This window comes from Priapulus caudatus, unplaced genomic scaffold (assembly GCF_000485595.1).
Source record: "Priapulus caudatus unplaced genomic scaffold, Priapulus_caudatus-5.0.1 Scaffold272, whole genome shotgun sequence".
Classification (NCBI taxonomy): domain Eukaryota; kingdom Metazoa; phylum Priapulida; class Priapulimorpha; order Priapulimorphida; family Priapulidae; genus Priapulus; species Priapulus caudatus.
In genome coordinates, this window is record NW_014577333.1 from 263,951 (window position 1) to 276,814 (window position 12,864).

The window sequence follows — 12,864 nt, forward strand, 5'->3', positions numbered from 1 at the left end:
CGTAAAAACATCGTGGAATTAGTAAAAATACGAAAAAATCGTAAGGGTTGGCAAGTCTGGTACAGGTGTCACCATGTAGAAATCTTTAAAGTGATTACGTCGCCGTAAATAGTACCAAAAAATAAAAATCCACTTTTTCACAAATATAAGTAATTCTGTTTCACTTTTTAGCTCATCTGACATAGTCAGATGCAGCTCGTATAATCGCATGATCGTCCGTCCGTCCGTCCGTCCGTCTGTCAACAGTTGGGCACAACCGCTCGACGTACGGTCACGATATTCGGGACGTTGGGGGGGGATCGTCAAAACGAGTTGGGATGTCGAAGCTGGGGGTCAAAGGTCAAAGGTCAAGAGGTGTAAAAGAAGGGGGAACATTCCCTCCTTAACTTAAGGTATAGGGAGGAAATGAAGAATTGCGGCACAAATCTAAACGGCTCGACCTAGGCTCGTGATTCGATGTATAGCATCATAGTAGGAAAAGCCATCACTGTGCCGAAATTGGAGGTCACAGGTCAAAGGTCAATAGGGCACAGGGCAGATTTTAGACATTTTCTGAGGACATGGTTTGACAGAGCGATCGAAAACCTTTTTTGTTTCAGCGGTGACCTAGCATTTTTATGCTTTATTGAAAGGACATGAAATGTACTTTCTGCTGACATGCGAAGAGTAAGTGTCAGATAACCTTTTGACCCTCAGAGAAGGTTAAACATGGATTTGTTGACTGTTAACAAAGGACTGAACTGATTTTGCTATTGTGGATGTGAGGCTACAGTTACACAGTTCAATTGCAAAAGCAAATGTTTGTTGAACAAGGTTTACGCTCCTTAAATCATATTATTTTTCTAAAGCAGTCTGTATTAGCACCCCGAGTAGCACCCTGTAATAGTACACTGTAATGAACCCTGAATGCTCGCGTGTGTAGGCAAAACATGGGGGCAGCCATTACGCATGCATGGGGGTGAACTGGCACTATTCTAATCATAATTCTTGCCTGGCAACCTGCAATGCAGATGGTTAACTCACAGCTGAGCGAAATTCTCCCCTGCCTGAATATACTTGATTTCAGCAACTCAATGGAGTGAGGTTATCACGCACGAAGGGTGATGCCATCTTTTGATTACTGATGACACTTGCACGCGCCATCTTCGCGGCAACTGCTTTTGCTATTAGAGCCCCTTCCACCGCCCCTCCCCCCACTCTCCCCACCACCACCACTACGCTCGCGCTCGACGCATATCCATGATAATACAGTTAATATTGCGAAGCCATTAAAGTTACACAGCTGTATCTTTATTACTGTACTACCGGTATAGCAAAGCCTAGCTAGCTATCATAGATTTTAGATCTGTATTAGTAGTATCCTAGATATATGCTCTGAGCGCAACGCGGTGATGGAGGGTGCTCTTCATTCGTTTGCCAGTGAGTTTCGCATCAGAACACCTGCCGTCAGGTGAGCGCTGTCGCTCTGCGGCACTTGCTGGAAAAATTGCTGCATTATACTTCCTATTTTACTATATTGTTCGATGTAAACATACACTCGTGACTCATACATAGCCAATAGCAAGCAATTAAAGTGTCTACGTCACGAATCTCCAGAAATTATTTAAAAAAATATAGGTGAAACCTTATTTTTGTAATTTTTTTGCATCAAAAGTTAGTACTAACATTACTAAATATATCCTCAAATTCTCACCTGATAAAAATGTTTTTACGTTGGTTAAATTTGCAAAAATCTTGACGATTTGAATTAGTGTTGTCTAACACTATTTACATATTACTGCGCGTCTCTCTGTTGCTGTACTGGTTGCTGTGGTCGCCCAAACAGTTTTTGTTTTTATTTGTGTTGGCTATATAGAATATACAATATAGGAAAAATAAATAATATATGTTCATGTGTATTATGTTTGAAAAATTATTATTAAAACTGCGAAATGTTTATTTGTGTTTTTTTAAATTTCTGCCAACAAAAATGTTTTGTGACATCCCCTTCAGGATAGATCAGAGGCTAGATCAACTAAACGATAAACAATGGTGGGCAGCCAGTGCATTGGAAAGAAAACGAAAAAGAAAAAAGCAGAAAGAAGATTATATGAGAAACTCGATCCGCTTAAGTTTACAAGGAATTTCCATGGCTGCCACAATATTTTTGCCAATGCCTCGTTTACCGCAAATGTTCGCTATATCGGCTAGCTGCGTCTGGGCGCCACGCAAGAATTTTCTAATTCATGGCGGTTGTTGTTGTGTCGAGCGTTGGTTACATGCGAATGCACCGGCAAATTAGGGAGTATAAAGAAGGTGTATAAGCATGAAAAGTAAACAGAAAGCGCTAATTGTATTTTCATACATTTTATTTTGTACAAATAACACACAATATACTACTGCTGCTGTGCTCGAAATTCGTGACGTAGGCAGTTTAATGTCAGGAACATATATCAAATCGTCAAGGTTTTTTGGATTTTTAACTAGTTGAGAAACAATCTTATCAGGTAAGAATTTGACGATACGTTTAGTCCCGTTAGTTCTTACTTTTAATGTAAAAATATGGCAACAAAAATTTTACAAATTTTACCATAGAAAATTCGTGACGTAGTCAATTTAAAGCAATGTACGGCTCTGTATATTTCCAGTAATAATTACCTCTTCCATGTTCGTAGGCCACCAGCTTGTGTTTAGTCAATCTCTTTCAGCTTTTTTGTGACAGCCTCCATGCCTCAATGTGCTATAGCAGCCACAAGTTCTGTTGGAACAAACTCATGATTCTTCATGCCCATCTCAACCTGTGATAATACAACACATAACTCAAGATTGTGTATCTTTCAAGAAGTCTCATTTGTAGTGTCTGGATAGTAGCTCCCTCTATATTATTTGTATCTCATATCCGGTGACGCATGCGCGAATGGTGCGCTTGCTGAATAAATGGCTGACCAGCTTTGTTTGTGATTAAATTCAATGATTTAATTCGATTGGTTTACTCCAATGTTATCCAAAAATTTGAAATTTTCACCTTCGATGTGCTCCATTTCAGTGCAAAATTGAAAAAACTTCCTGCCGTGGGAGGGGGATGACCCTCCCACTCCCAACCCCGCTCGGTCGCCTGGCTCCCTCGCTCGAGCGCTTCGCGCCCGAATAACTCAGCCCCCCGGCATGGTCGCTTCATTCTCTCAATTGGGCCCCTCCACTTCGAAAACCGTGGCGCCGCCCCTGTATACGTTGACAATACCGGACCCGGGAGAAGGTCAAACTTGCTACAGTGTTGTGTTGAAGAAACTGGATGACTACTTTTCTCCGCAGGTAAACGTTCCATATGAACGACATTTGTTTCGGAACATGACACAGCAATAAGAGATTGTCGATCAATTTGTTACGCGGCTTCGTCAGAGAGCGGAAAATTGTGAGTTTGCAAATATTGACGAGCAGATACGCGACCAAGTGATTGAGAAGTGTTCATCTCACCAGCTTCAGAGAAAACTTCTAGAAAAGGGCAAAGATTTGACGTTAGTGAGATTGCAAACGACAGCACGAGCTTTAGAAACAAGCGAGGTGCAATCATCGAGCATTGAGGACAGTACGTATGGTAGAGAACGAGACAACATTTCGTTTGTCAAGCAGAAATCGAGTGCCCGATTTGAGCGTCACCCTGATGTTGACAAACATCAGTATGACTCTGACAGATCGTCCGGAAACAGAAATTGTTTTCGTTGTGGATCGGCGACACACCATCAGAATTCCCCCAACTGTCCTGCGAGAGACAAGGAGTGCTACAAGTGTCACAAGATTGGACATTTAAGTAAATGCTGCAAGAGCAAAGACGTGAAGTCTACACAACGTCGTGCTGAGAACAAAGGTAGATGGAAATCACCTAAGCCTAAGGAGAAAGTATGTATGCTGGAGGAATCACGTGATCATGTTGCACACGGTAACAGCGAATATGCTTTTTCACTATGGGACGATGGCAAACAAACTTCTGTACATGTTGATGTGGGCGGAGTAGCGAATATTCCGATGATTATTGACTCTGGTTCTAGCTGTAATGTGATTGACGAGACATTATGGAGTGAGCTAAAACAAAACCATGTCAAATGTACATCACGGAAAGTGGACAAACAATTGTTTGCATACGGGAGTGCTACACCAATGCAAGTGCTTGGATGCTTCACATCAGACAACAGCCGAGTCCAATGAGAGGTTGTTGTTGTTAAAGAGAAAGGTTAAGCATTACTGGGAAGGAAAACTGCTGTCGATCTGGGTGTGCTTAAACTTGGCATTGATGCATCTTTTGTAAACACAGTACAAGATGACACCGAGCTGTTTGATAAATATCAAGCATGTTTTGAGGGTCTAGGCAAGTTGAAAGATTATCAAGCAGAGATTCCTTTTGACAGTACAGTACAGCCAGTAGCTCAGCCAATGCGCAGAATCCCATTTAGCTTGAGAGATAAAGTTGAGACAAAACTTCAAGTTGGAGGATCTTGATGTTATAGAGAAGGCTGAAGGTCCTACCCCATGGGTGTCGTCTCCTGTAGTTGTTGTTCCTAAAGGGGACAAGGATATCAGACTGTGTGTTGATATGAGGAGAGCTAATGCTGCGATTATCAGGGAGAAACATCGAATTCCTACTGTAGAGGAAATCCTGTACCGTTTTCAATAAACTGGAAATAAAGTGGGCGTTTCATCCGATTGAAATTTCAAGTGTCGTCACATCCTATCACAACATTTGTCACGCATAAAGGACTTTATCATTACAAGCGTCTCATGTTCGGAATTTCCTGTGCTCCCGAGATGTACCAACGTGTGATACAACAAACCCTCCAGAGTTGTGAAGGGGTTAGAAACATATTTGATGACATAATAGTGCACAGATCGTCTGGGGAGGAGCATGACAGGAGACTGGAGAATCTTTTGAAACTGATCCAGGAAACGGGACTAACGTTAAATAGAGACAAATGCACATTTCGCTTATCAAAACTAGTATTCATGGGGCATTTGCTCTCTGCAAGGGAAATAGGCCCCGACAAGGTAAAAGTTCAAGCAGTTAATGAGGCGAGACAGCCAGAATCTGCTACAGAGGTGAAAAGCTTCTTAGGATTAGTAAACTACAGTTCGAGATTTATACCCGATTTGGCTACAGTTGCAGAGCCATTACGTCGATTGACAATGAAGGGAGAACCATTTGTGTGGAACAAGGAACACGAAGACTCATTTAACAAGTTGAAGCACAGACTAGCCAGTACAGATAAACTTGGTTATTTCAACAAGAATGCTGTTACTAAGCTCATCACTGATGCTAGTCCTGTAGAACTTGACATTGTGCTTGTCCAAGAACACTCGGGAGAAGATCGGATTATCTGCTACATTAGTAGGAGTTTGACAGATACCGAAATGAGATACTCTCAGACAGAGAAAGAAGCATTAGGTATTGTGTGGGCATGTGAGCGTCTTCATATGTATTTGTATGAGACAGAATTTCTATTTGTGACGGACCATAAACCACTTGAGTGTATATATTCGGACAAATCTTCTGGAAGGGCGAGTGCAAGAATACACAGATGGGTGCTTCGACTGCAATCGTATCGGTTTACAGTGAAATGGATTCCCGGTAAACATTGCAGACTGTCTGTTGCGCTTGATCCAGTCTAAGGGAGACAACCCTGGGGAGAACAATTGTTCTGCTGACTGTGAGGAATACATTAGGCTTCAGCGAAATTTTTTTTTCCAGCTCTTTTTGCAACCCCCCCCCAAAAAAAAAATTTGTTTCCTCATATGTACACACAAGCACAGTAGCTAATACACACTCGCGGGGGCGCGCACACACCACACACACGTCACACGCACGCACGCACGCACGCACATAGGGGGCCGGGGGGGCCCGGGCCCCACTTTTTTGCAGAAAATATATGGCTATATGTATTTTGTATGATCGGAACAGGAATGCAAGAAAGAAAAGAGGGAATAAGGAGAGAGGAAGGGAGAAAGAGCGAAGAGAGTGTTTATCACTTTTATCTGCCTACTGGGAATTACAAAGTTTGACGAAGTTCTCTAGGTTACTCGTAGTCAAGAGACATGACAGCGCCGTGATTTACCCCATAACCGTGCGGACTTCGGGGCCTGATCCTGTGCTTCGGAGGCTCGATCGAGGGTGCGAAATCAGTACCGTACTTGCATATGCAGGCCATAGCCGGGCGGTTCGGGGATTCGAACGAACCCCCCCCGAGCCCTCCCCAACCAAAAATTTTTTTTTTTGAATTTGCAAGATTTTATTCAGGTCCTCCATTTTAGTGTATAATTGCAAAATCTCCATCATGCGGGAGGGTGAACATGAACACCACTCCCATACCCTCCCTCCGTCGCGGTCGCTTGGCTCTCATCGCCTGGTCGCTTCGCGCCCGAGCAGGGGGCGTGTACATGGGGGGTCCAGGGATCCGGATCCCCCTGCTCGCGCAGAAAACGCATCTGAGGGGGTCTAATTTTGAAATTTTTAAGGGAGGAGGCCCCCCAGACCCCCTTGCCGTGCTCGCAACTGAGGGTTGCGCGTGCAACGCAGAGCCGGATACGGACCGCACCAGTACGTTCGGCAGTAACGGGGGGGACATTAGCCCCTAGAGCGTTATTTTATGTATATATTTTATATAGTTCCTTTTTCTTTTAGTTTTAGGTTTGCCTTTAGTTCTTAAGTCTTTTTAATTAATAAATAGTTGCTGTATTCTTTATGTAATATCTAGCAGCTTGGGTTTTTAAAGCAAAACTGTTGTCAGCAACATAAGATAAACTAAGATAAAGCTAGTCGAGTGATGTTATAAGTGTTTAAATATTTCAGCAATGTATTTTTTGACTATTACCAGGTTGAAGAAAATGGAAATTTCTGGTACGCCCTGAAAAGATTCACTATTTCATATTTTTATTCCTATTACATGTATTCATATTGATGCAAATTATATTTACTTCACTATAGTTGACATGTACTAGACATGTACTGAAAGGGTGTTATTTCCGTTTTTCTTCCATTTAAAAATTTGAAATTTTCACCTTCGATGTGCACCAGATCGCTCCATTTCAGTGCAAAATTGAAAAAGTCCCTGCCGTGGGAGGGGATCCCCTCCTCCACCATACCCCGCTCGGTACGCCTGGCTCCCTCGCTCGAGCGCTTCGCGCGCCCGAATAACTCAGGCCCCGGCATGGTCGCTTTCTTCTCTCAATTGGGCCCCTCCACTTCGAAAACCGTGGCGCCGCCCCTGTATACGTTGACAATACCGGACCCGGGAGAGGTCAAACTTGCTACAGTGTTGTGTTGAGAACTGGATGACTACTTTTCTCGCAGGTAAACGTTTATATGAACGACATTTGTTCGGAACATGACACAGCAATAAGAGATTGTCGATCAAATTGCTGCATTATACTTCCTATTTTACTATATTGTTCGATGTAAACATACACTCGTGACTCATACATAGCCAATAGCAAGCAATTAAAGTGTCTACGTCACGAATCTCCAGAAATTATTTAAAAAAATATAGGTGAAACCTTATTTTTGTAATTTTTTGGCATCAAAAGTTAGTACTAACATTACTAAATATATCCTCAAATTCTCACCTGATAAAAATGTTTTTACGTTGGTTAAATTTGCAAAAATCTTGACGATTTGAATTAGTGTTGTCTAACACTATTTACATATTACTGGCGTCTCTCTGTTGCTGTACTGGTTGCTGTGGTCGCCCAAACAGTTTTTGTTTTTATTTGTGTTGGCTATATAGAATATACAATATAGGAAAAATAAATAATATATGTTCATGTGTATTATGTTTGAAAAATTATTATTAAAACTGCGAAATGTTATTTGTGTTTTTTTAAATTTCTGCCAACAAAAATGTTTGTGACATCCCCTTCAGGATAGATCAGAGGCTAGATCAACTAAACGATAAACAATGGTGGGCAGACCAGTGCATTGGAAAGAAAACGAAAAAGAAAAAAGCAGAAAGAAGATTATATGAGAAACTCGATCCCGCTTAAGTTTACAAGGAATTTCCATGGCTGCCACAATAATTTTGCCAATGCCTCGTTTACCGCAAATGTTCGCTATATCGGCTAGCTGCGTCTGGGCGCCACGCAAGAATTTTCTAATTCATGGCGGTTGTTGTTGTGTCGAGCGTTTGGTTACATCGAATGCACCGGCAAATTAGGGAGTATAAAGAAGGTGTATAAGCATGAAAAGTAAACAGAAACGCTAATTGTATTTTCATACATTTTATTTTGTACAAATAACACACAAATATACTACTTGCTGGTGCTCGAAATTCGTGACGTAGGCAGTTTAATGTCAGGAACATAATATCAAATCGTCAAGGTTTTTTGGATTTTTAACTAGTTGAGAAACAATCTTATCAGGTAAGAATTTGACGATACGTTTAGTCCCGTTAGTTCTTACTTTTAATGTAAAAATATGGCAACAAAAATTTTACAAATTTTACCATAGAAAATTCGTGACGTAGTCAATTTAAAGCAATGTACGGCTCTGTATATTTCCAGTAATAATTACCTCTTCCATGTTCGTAGGCCACCAGCTTGTGTTTAGTCAACTCTTTCAGCTTTTTGTGACAGCCTCCATGCCTCAAATGTGCTATAGCAGCCACAAGTTCTGTTGGAACAAACTCATGATTCTTCATGCCCATCTCAACCTGTGATAATACAACACATAACTCAAGATTGTGTATCTTTCAAGAAGTCTCATTTGTAGTGTCTGGATAGTAGCTCCCTCTATATTATTTGTATCTCATATCCGGTGACGCATGCGCGAATGGTGCGCTTGCTGAATAAATAGCTGACCAGCTTTGTTTGTGATTAAATTCAATGATTTAATTCGATTGGTTTACTCCAATGTTATTGAGACGAATACAACAATTGGCGACAAGGATGAAAATTTTTGAACATTAGTGGACATGGAGGAGATGGCTCAATCAGGTTATTCAAACTGATTTGGGAGGAATTCCTAGTTTTGATTCCCTTGGTGATCTAACCAGTGTTGGTGCACGGTGGAAAAGATGGCGCCGCGCTTTCGAACTTCACGTGGAAGGAAAGGGAGTTGAGAAAGTCGAGCAAAAGAAGGCCCTTTTATTGCATTGTGCCGAAATGCAAGTACAAGATATCTATTATACCAGGGGCGGCGCGTACAGGTGTAATAATTGCAAAATCTCCATCATGCGGGAGGGTGAACAGTGGAACACCACCTCCCATACCTCCCTCGCTCGGTCGCTTGGCTCTCTCGCCTGGTCGCTTCGCGCCCGAGCAGGGGCGTGTACATATGGGGTCCAGGGAGTCGGATTCCCTTGCTCGCGCAGAAAACGCATCTGAGGGGGTCTAATTTGAAATTTTTAAGGGGGAGGGCCCCCCAGACCCCCCTTCGCGTGCTCGCAACTGAGGTATGCGCGTGCAACGCAGAGCCGGTATACCGGACCGCACCCAGGGTACGTTCCGGCAGTAAACCGGGGGGACATAGACCCTATGAGCGTTAGTTTTATGTATATATTTTTAATGTTCCTTTTATTCTTTTAGTTTTAGTTTGCACTTTAGTTCTTAAGTTCTTTTTAATAATAAATAGTTGCTGTATTCTTTATGTAATATCCTAGCAGCTTGGGTTTTTAAAGGCAAACTGTTGTCAGCAACATGAAGATAAACTAAGATAAAAGCTAGTCCGAGTGATGTTATAAGTGTTTAAATATCATCTTCAGCAATGTTATTTTTTGACTATTACCAGGTTGAGAAAATGGAAATTTCTGTACGGCCTGAAAAAGATTCACTATTCATATTCTTTATTCCTATTACATGTATTTCATATTGATGCAAATTATATATACTTCACTATAGTTGACATGTACATAGACATGTACTGAAAAGGTGTATTTTCCGTTTTGTCTTCCATTTAAAAATTTGAAATTTTCACCTTTCGATGTTCACCAATCGCTCCATTTCAGTGCAAAATTGAAAAAGCTCCCTGCCGTGGGAGGGGGATCCCCTCCCACACCCACCCCGCTCGGTCGCCTGGCTCCCTCGCTCGCGAGCGCTTCGCGCCCGAATAACTCAGCCCCCCGGCATGGTCGCTTCATTCTCTCAATTTGCCCCTCCACTTCGAAAACGTGCGCCGCCCCTGTATACGTTGACAATACCGACCGGGAGAAGGTCAAACTTGCTACAGTGTTGTGTTGAAGAAACGATGACTACTTTTTCCGCAGGTAAACGTTCCATATGAACGACATTTGTTTCGGAACATGACACAGCAATAAGAGATTGTCGAATCAATTTGTTACGCGGCTTCGTCAGAGAGCGGAAAATTGTGAGTTTGCAAATATTGACGAGCAGATACGCGACCAAGTGATTGAGAAGTGTTCATCTCACCAGCTTCAGAGAAAACTCTAGAAAAGGGCAAAGATTTGACGTTAGTGAGATTGCAAACGACAGCACGAGCTTAGAAACAAGCGAGGTGCAATCATCGAGCATTGAGGACAGTACGTATGGTAGAGAACGAGCAACATTTCGTTTGTCAAGCAGAAATCGATGTGCCCGATTTGAGCGTCACCCTGATGTTGACAAACATCAGTATGACTCTGACAGATCGTCCGGAAACAGAAATTGTTTTCGTTGTGGATCGGCGACACACCATCAGAATTCCCCCAACTGTCCTGCGAGAGACAAGGAGTGCTACAAGTGTCACAAGATTGGACATTTAAGTAAATGCTGCAAGAGCAAAGACGTGAAGTCTACACAACGTCGTGCTGAGAACAAAGGTAGATGGAAATCACCTAAGCCTAAGGAGAAAGTATGTATGCTGGAGGAATCACGTGATCATGTTGCACACCGGTAACAGCGAATATGCTTTTTCACTATTGGGACGATGGCAAACAAACTTCTGTACATGTTGATGTGGCGCGGAGTAGCGAATATTCCGATGATTATTGACTCTGGTTCTAGCTGTAATGTGTTGACGAGACATTATGGAGTGAGCTAAAACAAAACCATGTCAAATGTACATCACGGAAAGTGGACAACAATTGTTTGCATACGGGAGTGCTACACCAATGCAAGTGCTTGGATGCTTCACATCAGACAACAGCGAGTCCAATGAGAGGTTGTTGTTGTTAAAGAGAAAGGTTAAGCATTACTGGGAGGAAAACTGCTGTCGATCTGGGTGTGCTTAAACTTGGCATTGATGCATCTTTGTAAACACAGTACAAGATGACACCGAGCTGTTTGATAAATATCAAGCAGTTTTGAGGGTCTAGGCAAGTTGAAAGATTATCAAGCAGGAGATTCCTTTTGACAGTACAGTACAGCAGTAGCTCAGCCAATGCGCAGAATCTCCATTTAGCTTGAGAGATAAAGTTGAGACAAAACTTCAATTTGGAGGATCTTGATGTTATAGAGAAGGCTGAAGGTCCTACCCCATGGGTGTCGTCTCCTGTAGTTGTTGTTCCTAAAGGGGACAAGGATATCAACTGGTGTGTTGATATGAGGAGAGCTATAATGCTGCGATTATCAGGGAGAAACATCGAGATTCCTACTGTAGAGGGAAATCCTGTACCGTTTCAATAAACTGGAAATAAAGTGGGGCGTTTCATCCGATTGAAATTTCAAGTGTCGGTTTCACATCCGTAATCACAAAATTGTCACGCAATAAGGACTTCTATCATTACAAGGCGTCTCATGTTCGGAATTTTGCCTGTTGCATCGATGATGTACCAACGTAGTGATACAACAAAACCTCCCAGAGTTGTGAAGGGGTTAGAATAAACAATATTTGATGAACATAAAATGTGCACAGATCGTGCTGGGGAGGAGCATGGGACAGGAGACTGGAGAATCTTTGTTTAACTTATGATTCAGGAAACGGGCTAACGTTCAATAGAGACAAATGCACATTTCGCTTATCAAACCAATAGTATATCATGGGGCATTTGCTCTCTGCAAGGGCGAATATAGGCCACCGAAAACAAGGTAAAAGTTCAAGTCAGTTAATGAGGCGAGAACAGGCCAGAATCTGCTACAAGAGGTGGGAAAGGCTTTGCTAGGATTATAAACTACCAGTTCGAGCATTTATTACCCGATTTGTGCTACAGGTTGCAGGAGCCATTACGTTCGATTGACAATGAAGGAAAACATTTGTGTGGAAGCAAAGGACACGAAGACTTCATTTAAACAAGTTGAAGCACAGACTAGCCAGTACAGATAAACTGTGATTATTTCAACAAGATGCTGTTACTAAGCTCATCACTGATGTATCCTGATAGGACTTGACATTGTGTTGTCCAGAACACTCGGAGAAGATCGATTATCTGCCTACATTAGTATGCGAGTTTTGACAGATAACCGAAAATGAGATACTCTCAGGACAGAGAAAGAAGCATTAGGTATTGCTGTGGGCGCATTGGTGAGCGTCTTCATATGTATTTTTGCTATGAGACAGAATATGCTATGTATGTGAACGCGACCATAAACCATTGGTGTTACTATAATTCGGACAAACATTCTGGAAGGCGAGTGGCAAAGAATACACAGCATGGGTGACTTCGACTTGCAAATTCGTATCGTTTAACAGATGAAATGAGATTCCCCGGCTAAACATTGCTGACTGTCTGTTGCGCTCTTGATCCAGTCTAAGGGAGACAAACCCTGGGAGAGAACAACTTGTTTGCTGACTGTGGGGAAATACATTAGGCTTCAGCGAAATTTTTTTTGTTCCAAGCTCTTTTTGACAACCCCCCCCCAAAAAAAAAATTTGTTTCCTCATATGTACACATCAAGCACAGTAAGCCTAATACACGACTCGCGGGGGCGCGCACACACCACACACCACGTCACACGCACGCCACGCACGCACGC

General features: G+C 42.3%; 1 protein-coding gene across 1 annotated transcript in view; it reads right to left on the reverse strand.

The window, feature by feature from the left end:
- Positions 1-12,864, reverse strand: part of LOC106808395 (serine/threonine-protein kinase rio2-like) — a 38,322-nt gene that overhangs the window by 14,283 nt on the left and 11,175 nt on the right. Inside the window, exon 2 of the mRNA XM_014811105.1 lies at positions 8,531-8,669. Within this exon, the coding sequence (XP_014666591.1) occupies positions 8,531-8,669 (139 nt within the window). The remainder of the gene's footprint in view (positions 1-8,530; positions 8,670-12,864) is intronic.